Below are 10,271 nucleotides of genomic sequence, written 5' to 3' on the forward strand. Positions count from 1 at the left end.
TTGAGGGGAAGCCCGAAAGGGAAAGTCCAAAGAGGACAATATTTGCTAGCGGTGGGCTCTGGCTTGAACGATTACAAATGGTATCAGAGTCAGACACTGGGCGATGTGCCGGCAAAGACGCTGAGCCCCAAAGGGGGTGGATACCGAGCAGTGTGTCAACGAGGACACTAGGTCTCGAAGAGGGATGGATATCAGGTGGTGTGCCAGCAAGGAGGTTGGGCCCTAAAGGCAGGTGGATTGTGAGGTCTCACATCGATTGGAGAGAAAAACAAAACATTATTTATAAGGGTGTGAAAGCCTCTCCCCAGCATTCCCTAGCAGACGCACTTTTAAAAACCTTGAGAGGAAGTCTGAAAGGGAAAGCTCAAAGAAAATAGTATGTATCAGCGATGGGCTTGGACCGATACAGAAAGGGGCAAATACAGAAGGGATTCTGTTATTGCCATCTTGTGAACTAGTGATTTTTTGCATGCACAAACCTGAATTAAAGGGGGCAAAGACAGGAATTCATACAGAAAATTTGACCATTGAGGAGTTGAAGTGAGTCTACTGCTTAATCTTGCTTGAGCTATGATTAACTATAAACGTGAAAGATAACATTCATCAACTTAAAGAATGTCGATCAAAATGAGAACCATATCAGAAAAACCCATATCATGATGGAACCCAGATGAGTTTGGATAGATCAACAGTGAAAGTATGGAGGATTAGGAGTATGAAACCCAGATCAGAAAAACCCATATCATGATGAACTGCCACTGCTCATGAAGCTTTTATAAGTCAGAGTGATTTACAGAGTAAAACATAATGGGGCAAGAAAAGAAAAGATTAGCCTCCCTTTCTAAGCCACAAAGAAGAGAGAGAGAGAGAGAGAGAGAGATTCAACCACCCTCTTCTCTTAACAACTCTTTAAACTCATCATCAGTGGCCTTGAGCATAAGAGGCAAAGCCACGTTCTTTCCACTCTGCACTGTCTCCACATACCTTGGCTTTATCCTCTTCTCCAAGCTGAACCCAAAATACTGAGGGAAGTCCTTGAGCTCCTCCACTTTCCTCTGCATCTCTCCGGAGAAATACTCAAACTTAGGCTTTAAGTTATTTTCAATGCTGAAAGTGAGCAGAGCCGGACACCTTAAAACCATCCCCACAGTTTCACTCCTCGAGAATCCCAAACTCTGCAAATACTTGAGTTTGGGAATCAAGGTCTTCTCCACACTTGAAACCAGCAAAGCAGAGTCCTGGTAAGCCAAGGCCTCCAAATCCTTAAACCCAAGTCTTTGTAGGTAAAATAAAGCTGGTTTCAGCTGGTCTTTGGCACTTGAAGCAAGCAATCTAGGGCACTTGTTAATGACCCTTCTGAAATTCTGATCTGGGATTTTAAGGTCTTCTGACAGGAAGCTGAAAACTGGGATTAAGTCAGCTTTAACATCGGACGTGAGGATTTTGGGACACATTCCAAAGATCTTAGCGAAGTCCTTTTGGTGAATTCCTTTGGATTGGAGAAAGGATATCACAGAATGAATGGATTCAAGAGTTACAGAGTGGAGAGAAGGATTCTGGGAAAGAGCCTTTCCAGCATCCACACCCATGATTTCAAGGCAGAGGATTTTCTCTTTGATTTGGGAAGATAGAGTGGAATGAAGCGGCGTGTAGAGAGGATGCTTGTGGAAGAGGCTTTTGGGTTTGGCGGCCAAGAAAGTGTTTGGTTGCTGAGAATTTAAGGGAGAAACAGAGAGTTTATGAGAGGAGAAGCAGAAAGAAGAAGGAAAAGCAGCTGCAGGCATGGTGGAGGGACAGAGATGGCCTTCTACTGTCCAGAAGGGACATCGATTCAGTGTAAGTATATATTTTATGGGAATTTTGTGGAAGATGATTGGCTGAGATTGGATTTCGAAGATTGTTTTTGTTTGGGTGAGGAATCGGCTCAAAGGCCTCAAACTTTGTTGGTGGGTTTCATCACATTTTATCTCTGTTTTATCTCTGGAGCTGATACGATACCCATTCTCATTCTTATCTCAATATCATTTAATGGCAAAAATTACACTTTTTAAAGCTCTGGCAGTATACCTACTTTAGCATGCTTATATTAACTTTCGAAATTGTAGATATAATGTTTATTGAAAATTCAATAGTTTATTGAAAAGATCAACTAGTATTACTATAAATATATATGATTGTTGGTTTAGTGCAAGGTTTATTGCTTTAGAGAGTTCTTTTATTTCTTCCACACCATCAACAACAGAATGAATTTAATGGTCATCTCCAGCCCTTATCATTAACACTGATTGACAGAGCAGTGATAAATCTACTTCTAATACATATCTGTAAGCTACAACAGTTCCAGTATGTTTTCAAGACTACAATTATTTGAAATATAAATCCGTTACATCGACTCGGGATAATCACCTTCACGAAGACTGAAAAGCGTTTACAATTACAACAGACATAAACAGAGAGATGCTATAACTAAAAAAAACACTGCAAAACCAATCATTCTGCAACAAGAAACATAAAAAGTTATGAAGTTACTCGAGTGTTCTCCAAATGGAACACGAGCAAAACCAGCACTGGAAAAATTATAACTCGAGTCGGTTTTACTTGGCTCTGGAAAAAGAAATGAGGAAGGCTAAGTCAGAATCATGCCGTCCTGCATTGCCTGGTTTCCTTTCTCGCTTCAGCTCAAGACTGTGTTTCCTAAAACTAGATGTCCATTCATCAGCAACAAACTAGCAGAGTGCTGACAAGAAACATGATATTCAGCAGATATTTCTTATAGTTAAGAGATGACAGTATGTGAGTTTGTGAATACTTTCAATTCGGAGCTCATGACTCAAGGTTTCCCTGGCTTCTGCTGGCTGAGTGTTGTCGCAGCAGTTTTTTACCACGATGATCGTCCTGCAAGAGAATATTCGAATTGATGTAGAGGATACTATATTCAGTGATTTAACATTCAGATACTGTTTTATTTTTGTTCCAATTTCCAGCAAGGTACTAAGAAAGTTGAAGTAAAAGACAGACAATGACGATAATAGAATCGAATCTAACCCTCGAGCAATACCCTTCACAAGGAGAGTTGATGTCTCCTTGGACCATTACCTACTGCTTATCCCTCCTCCAATACCAAATCCTTAGAGTTCTTGAACGAATTGCTATAAATTTTAAAATAAAGAGACAATTTCATAGACAACCCCAAGCCAAAGCAAAATAGAGAACAGGCTCTCAATTGAACAAGAGTGAATTAGAAACCATAGTTGTTGAAAAATTTAAGTGTATACCAAGATAGAGCTATAAAGAAAAAAATTAAGAGGCAACGATAAGGAAACTTCTAGACGAGCAAGGTTATGAGGAAACTACTATTTGTGATTCTATAATACAGCAACGTATCTCAATGTATTACATTGTACCTCCATTCTTTAATGCTACGTTCTAGATCATTTTTTGTGCTTCCTTCTTTTCCAATCTCTACCTCTTACTCCATATCAAAGGGTTCATGTCTTCGAGAAACTTTAGGGACCTAAAAAGATGATACTCTAAACCACAGATGTCATATTTAAAGGGCAGTTCCTCCATACTGTCTTTTCCGATTTTGCATTTTCAGCAAGCACATGCAGGTGGCTGAAGACATAGGTTACCACTGACTAGTTTATTATCAGTTCTATTCTTATATTTAGGCCACTTGTTACAGAGTTCTGGTTTAAATCGGGACCGTGAGTTTTCTTGTAGACATTTGGCGAGGAGAGTTCCTCTATCATCCTTCGTTGGTTGAGGCAAGGTTGTTCCTTCGGGGACATCCGATAAAATTGGAAGGTTCGTTGGCAGGGCATATGGTTCACAGTTGTTATGTGGGCTCTTTGGTTAAAAACATGAGTTTTCCTAAGATGTTAGAGATTTGTGCACTATGCCGCCCTCTAATGCTTTCTCCATTTGGCGGAGAAAAGAAATTTATCATTTTCTCATTGTTGATGAAATGAGTGGTGTTGCTATGTTGTTCTTAAGTTTGTTTTCCTAAGGTAAACTAGCTCTACCACCCATATGATGGAAAAGAGTTATTTTCCCGACAGGACTTGCATAAGAAGACACATAAACTTGACCCTTGAGCTTCTGGCACTTAAGATGATCCTTTAAGCCCACATTCGCAGGTTTGAAAGTCATCAACCCATATTACATTTGAGATTGTGACAATATACGTGCTTCGATGAGGTTTCTTTTCTTACCCCCCAAAAAAAAGGTTTTTTTACCATACCGAGTCGAGGTGATTTTCTCCCACAAAAGGCACGCACTGCACCCTTTTTAAACAGGGGACAAAATAAACTTTGCCAATAAGGTTATTGCACCATAGATTTCTACAATGATGATGACAACAACCCACAAAGTTAAGGAGTGCAATTTTATGGTTATGCTATTGAGTGCCCTGCAGCCATAATTTTTAGCTTATATAGAATCAAGAATTCATGTATTGCTTCAATGAAAAGAGAAATAAGATCTGCTTTCATTTTTCTATGATTTGTAGAAAGACAAAATATGTATTAGAAGGAAACCAACCTTGTAAAGAGATGCTGCTGACTCAGATTGCAACGTCTGAACTCCTGTACGCTCGAGGGATTGCAGAGCATTGAGTGCATCTAACGTCAGCTGCCAGCCACTAAGAGCAACTGCATCGGCATTGGAGCCACCACTCGTACTGCCAGCAGCAGCAACATTTCCATTTACCCAGGGGCAAAATTGATTGTGATGGACAATCGGATCAAACTCTATTTCATAACTGCTTTCCCCTCTTTGTGGCTCTGAAAAAGAAAGGGTTCAACATCAGAAACAGAAGAAAATAGGAATAAAATGTTTCATGAGGTCAAATCGCTACGTCAGAGATTTAAGAAACAACACATACACCTTCCAATCAGCCCATATCAAATGGTAGATTAAGTTATAAATCCAGATTCTCGCGTTAGTTTTCAAGATTCTATAGCCACAGTATCAGTAAACTATTCACAAGCTAAGATTTTGAGGTAACGAGGACAATTGAAAACCGAAAGTAAAAGGACAGATGTTGAAGGAGGTAGTAGCTAGGTTTCTCGTTTACTACACCAGGTTCTACTATGCTGAATTCTAAAACTATACCTGCATTTGGATCGTCGATCTTATTTTGTCCATGAGTTGGTCGTGTATCAGCATTGTGACTGCTATTCACTAGGATTGTTTTGCAACTCTGACTTGTTTTTCCACCACTTTCAACAGAATCGTCTTTAGCAGAGCCATCTATTTTTGATCCACTATCAGCTCTTTCTACTGGCCGAGAAAACATCTCTTGGCTATCACCATGAGGGTCTTCCCTGATAATGTCCTCCGGCACAATCTCATCCATTAGTCCAGGATCAGGGGCAGACTCACCAGTTTGTCCCTGATTCTCGGCATCTTCTATTCTGGGTTCAACATCACCAACAACACTATCAGTCCTATGAACCGATGCATCAGCCCCATGAATTTCAGCCTCATGACTTGCACACATTCCAACACTTCCACCACTGATTCCAAAACTAAACACATCTCTTGCCTGAGTAGTGATGGTATCAGCATTGAATATTTCTTCACCGTTATTTGTACTACTCACACCCATTTCACCAGGAACTTCAGAAGCCGGTCGAAGAAAAACGCTCTGCTGAGCTTGATTGCTATGTATCAATTCTGACATTTCATTATTGTCTAAATTCCCATGTGTACTGGAAGAGGGGAAATGAACATCATCGACATCCCCAGGATAATTCTCAACACTTTCCATAGAGTCCTCACCATCATTATGACACAATGTGTCCATTGCAATGACAGATGATGCACGGGTCGAATCCCTAGCTGATTGAATTCCAGTGCATTGATCACCTCCTTGCTGAAATGAATTAAATTTTTCCCCATCCATGCAAAGGTCTAAACCCATGGAATGACTTGGACCAGCACCTGCAGAATCTCTTTGATACGAACAAAAAGTGTCAAAAAATTCAGAATTGCGAGTACGTTTTGAAGGGCCAGCTGAATATTGTCTATCGTCTGTAACTTCATCACCGTCACGATCTATAACAGTTCCTTCAACACTATCGGCTTGATGCATCCTTACTAGTGCCCTGTCATCTGAACTCCCATCTTTATCCAAACTGCGTTTGCGGGAGCTAGGACCTCTTGATTCATATGAAGCAGCACGATCACCAACCTCACTGCCTGAAGGTTGCCCGATCATTAGATCCCTTCCCAAATCCCCGTTCAGAATATGTTCATTGGTTGCGTTCTTTTCTGATTGAGAAACATTTAAGCCCCCTGCCATTGTCAGATTCAAATCAACATCCGTGTTCGGTAGTAAGCGTGCCTCATTTGTTGTCGCTACTTCATCACGATCTTCAATACGTTCTTTATCAGCATCTTCGGCAGTCACCCATCCATTAATTCCACTAGCTGCACTTACTCCACGAGTCAGTCCCATTTTCTTACTTGAAGAAGGAATGTCAATGTTGTTAGGGGCAAAATGAGCCGGCCGAGAAATCGTTAGGAAGTCCAATATCCTAACTGTAGCACCACATATGCTACAATCTAGTATAGGTGATCTAAATTCACTTCTAGAGTCTTCAACCACCAATTTACCCTTTCCAGTGTCCTTTTTAACGGAAGTAGAGAGTGCTTTCTTGCTTCGAGATGCATCATGCGAAAGATGCAACTGAGCCTCAGTAGGACCAAAAGAACATCCATTTCGAGCTGATTGTGCAGAATGCTCTTCACAGTCTTGAACATCTAAGTGCCATCTTGGTTCCCATCCACAAAGGCTAATAATTTTCTGTGCCTGAAAAATGAAAAAACAAAAAATAATTAGATATGATAAAGCATCAGCTGAAGAATAAATGGGATTTAAAATATTGACCAAAAAATATCATTAAAAAATTAGCCTACTTGAGAATACAAATAGAATGCTCTATCTTGAGAGCTTTCAAGAAGTTCACGTGTACCCTCCGGTTTTACACCTACTTCACCCATGGTGACATTCGGGGATTGTGCCAAAAAGCGATCAAGCTGTGCACTCCGACAAATTCGCAATTGTTCGATTGCAGAAGCAGCTACAGAAGGCAAAGATTGAAACTGCAGAAGTCCATCACATCTATCCTTAAATCCTCCAACTAAAGCAGACTGGGGTGTTGGAGGGAACTGCACCAAACTTTCAGGGCAGCTATTTCCTCTCCAAGGACAAGAGACTTTGTGCCCAGAATCCAGCTGCTTTGTAAACTCAGCAAGTTGAACTTCAATAACACCCAAAAAGGAGAATCAAGAGTCATTATTATCAGCCATTCAGAATTCACAAGTTAATTAGTGAACTATCAAAAAGAAAAACCTCAGAATTCACGTGTTGATATACTTTTTCGTTTTATGTGTGTGTTGGTGTGAGTGGGAGGGTGCCTAATAGAAAACCGTATATATTTTAGTAATGGCTCTCCATTAATGAATCTAACCTTCTGCAGATGTCCATGACTGTAGTAATTCAAAGCTCAAACTGTTACCACAAGATTCACATTCAATTTTATCAACATCGACGTTCATCCAACCTCTCTGTGCACATGCAAGTGAATTGACTACCTGCGAAAGTTCAAGAAAGAATAATATTCCTAAGCTTCAAAATGCATTGCCAGTAAAATATTTTTCATCAGTACTTTAAATAGTTTAAGAGATAAAAATAACGTTGTAAGGAAAAAGAACTGAGATATAAAATCCCAAGCAGATTCCTAAGTTTCAATTAATTAATAAAACTATTCTTATTTTATAAAAAATGACAACCAAAACCATCACTTTACATCGGTTCCACCTATAAACCAACTGAACTTATCCAGTAGTTAGAGAATTTTTCTTCACTTAAATTAAGCACAGGATAAAGAAATGACCAGGTTTGAATTAAAGAGATGAGAAGGTTTTCTTCACTTAAATTAAGCTCAAGAGATCACCTATGTATAAATTAACAAGATAAAGAGATGACCAGGTTTGAACTAATTCATGGAATATAATTGGATACAAGGTCAACTTTTATGAATTGTTAATACTTCCAAGAATAAGGCAACAAAGAAAGACTAAAATCTGCTCAATAATCCTCCCAATAAACCCAAGAGAACAAACAGTTTCCCTGTTTAAGCGAGAAGTAATGAAAATCCTAATGCTCTAACGAGCAAGTTCTAGAACTGAGGTTTCCATATCAAACACAATCCTCTCCAGTTAAAATATGAGTTGAAAATTATATAATTGAGCTTTATGCAATGGGACCAGGTAGCCAAGTAAAACATATACTGCATGATTTATGTAAATAATCATAAAAATTATAACCTTCGGTTTTCCAAACCAATTTCCAGGCTTAAAGGTAGCCAAACGCCTTAGCAAATCCCCCCTTTCCCATGGTCTGCAAGAGTATCTCGACATGCCGAAAGCAGAACCACCAACACCAGTGCTCAAGGAAGGCTGAGGTGGTTGTGAACCCACACAAGATAAAGACGCAGCTTTTGAACCAAGTCCACGAATTGATCCATCAACACTTCCAATATTTGTTGGAACAGCAGGTGATGAAGCTCCAGCAGAACTGATAAGATTCAAAGAGCAACAAGAACCAAGCAAGACAATGTGAATTCAAATGATCAAACTGCATCTAACCCTTGGATTATTACCCACTCAGATAATAGCATGTATACTCTTAGAGTTGGGTTGAATATGACCCTCGATATCATATACAGCTCCTAAAGCAAAATTTTATTCAACCCAAACATGTGATTTAAGCTCCCTCATTGAACACAAAAATTCCTAGCCGTTGCTGATCATGTAACAAAAGAAACCCATAACCCTTTCGCACCCGCCTCACATTACGAGCATAAACACAGTAGATCTTCTTCCGCGCGACAGACACCTAACAACCGTAAATTAACAATTTCCCTCTTACTAAAAAAACAATTACGAGGGAAGATTTTCAAACTTCACTTTCATTCTAAACAACCAATTAGGGTTGGCGTCCCAAGTTGAACAATTCCCCACCACAAAATCGCCCCAAAACAGCGGACAAGAAGAAAATTGTAAAACCCTAGGTTGACCAAATACAAGAGACTCATAGAAGTAATGAAAGGCGGAGCGGTACCTGGCGGCCGGAGTTGGATCGACAGTTCCAGCTGAGCTGATAACCTCTTCCCTCATTCTCACGAATTGATTTTGTTCTGGAATTTTTCAGTAGCTGTGTTGAAAGAAAACAAACAGGTCCAGAAAAATTGAAACTTTCCTTCGAGTCTTTCTTGCTTTTATAGTTGGGACCGCTAACTGACATTTGTGCCATTAATTAATTAATATTTAAATTTAAAACTATCACGTGGATTTTATCATATCATATGGATAAGGTCCAGAAATACTCAATTTTCTCTTTCATTTCAAAAATATTTTTATTTTTCGAAAATTATAATATTAATTTTTTAAAAACTTTCTTTCAATTAAAAATTCTTTCACATTTCCAGGCATATTATGTGATATAACATAAATCTTAATTTTCATTTAAAATTTTTAAAAAATATTTCTTTTAAGAGTAATTTTGAAGAGTTAAAAAATGTCAAAATAATATTAAATTTTAAAATTAGGTTGAAAATTTAAAATTTTGATCGACAAAATATTACCACCTATACTCATTGAGCTTTTAAAAATACTCGAAATAGTAGCTACTTGACTATTGATGTGTGGATCCAGAGACCAAGTATGCCTCAAGTTGGCTACCCATGTCGGTCATTGAATGGTTGTTTTGTTCTATATATTCAATTTAGTACTTTGTGTGGTCTTATATCTATTACGCTCAATGGGATTGGTTCTCTCTATTACAACGAGCAAACAAGAATTATTAATTGAATTGACACCTAAAATAGTAGGGTGCGTCCCTTTCTTGGTAATCGATACTTTACCTTAGCTTGGTTTGAGGAGATAGCTATGAGGCCTTTTTCTATTCGAGAGTGTATGCCCTAGGTGGGCCACGATGGACCCAAAGCCACTCGCTACATAAAATTATTCTTTTAAAAAATAAATATTTATAATTTAATGTTTGTCATTACTTTAAAAAATATATATATTATGATTACATTTACGTTGCCTATAAGTTTACAATCATCATACATCTAAATTGTCTAGTTTATGTTCAACATTAAAAATGTTAAAAATGTCTAATAATTTTTTAAACGGCTAATTTTGTATTTAAAATGTTCTTAGTATTTTTTTTTTTTTTTTTTTTTTTTTTTTTAAAA

General features: G+C 38.4%; 2 protein-coding genes across 4 annotated transcripts; both read right to left on the reverse strand.

Moving 5' to 3' along the window:
* Nucleotides 1-729: 729 nt before the first annotated feature.
* On the reverse strand, nt 730-1,996 carry LOC111495581 (transcription termination factor MTEF1, chloroplastic-like). The gene has a single exon (XM_023145683.1). The coding sequence runs from the start codon at nt 1,782-1,784 to the stop codon at nt 882-884; it is 903 nt and encodes a 300-aa protein (XP_023001451.1). The 5' UTR covers nt 1,785-1,996; the 3' UTR covers nt 730-881.
* A 289-nt stretch (nt 1,997-2,285) lies between these two features.
* Nucleotides 2,286-9,268, reverse strand: LOC111495540. 3 transcript variants are annotated; one of them, XM_023145623.1, is made up of 8 exons: nt 9,134-9,268; nt 8,338-8,587; nt 7,479-7,602; nt 6,925-7,268; nt 5,116-6,817; nt 4,543-4,784; nt 2,810-2,895; nt 2,286-2,737 (listed from the first exon to the last, which is right to left on the reverse strand). In XM_023145623.1, exons 1-7 carry the CDS (start codon nt 9,187-9,189, stop codon nt 2,824-2,826), a joined length of 2,790 nt encoding a protein of 929 aa, XP_023001391.1. In that variant the 5' UTR covers nt 9,190-9,268; the 3' UTR covers nt 2,286-2,737; nt 2,810-2,823. The 3 variants fall into 3 exon arrangements, with proteins under 3 accessions (XP_023001391.1, XP_023001390.1, XP_023001389.1); XM_023145622.1 differs by having other exon boundaries at nt 2,286-2,895; XM_023145621.1 differs by lacking the exons at nt 2,286-2,737; nt 2,810-2,895 and adding an exon at nt 3,315-4,470 and having other exon boundaries at nt 4,514-4,784.
* Nucleotides 9,269-10,271: the final 1,003 nt, after the last annotated feature.

The sequence above is a fragment of the Cucurbita maxima genome, unplaced genomic scaffold, assembly GCF_002738345.1.
Source record: "Cucurbita maxima cultivar Rimu unplaced genomic scaffold, Cmax_1.0 Cma_Scf00021, whole genome shotgun sequence".
NCBI classification, from domain to species: domain Eukaryota; kingdom Viridiplantae; phylum Streptophyta; class Magnoliopsida; order Cucurbitales; family Cucurbitaceae; genus Cucurbita; species Cucurbita maxima.

Coding starts and splice junctions, on each gene's coding strand:
- LOC111495581 (XM_023145683.1), bottom strand. CDS start 1,784: ATGCCTGCAGCTGCTTTTCCTTCTTCTTTCTGCTTCTCCTCTCATAAA.
- LOC111495540 (XM_023145621.1), bottom strand. CDS start 9,189: ATGAGGGAAGAGGTTATCAGCTCAGCTGGAACTGTCGATCCAACTCCG. Junction 8,588..9,133: donor GATCCAACTCCGGCCGCCAG/GTACCGCTCCGC, acceptor GAATCTTATCAG/TTCTGCTGGAGCTTCATCAC. Junction 7,603..8,337: donor ATTGGTTTGGAAAACCGAAG/GTTATAATTTTT, acceptor GAACTTTCGCAG/GTAGTCAATTCACTTGCATG.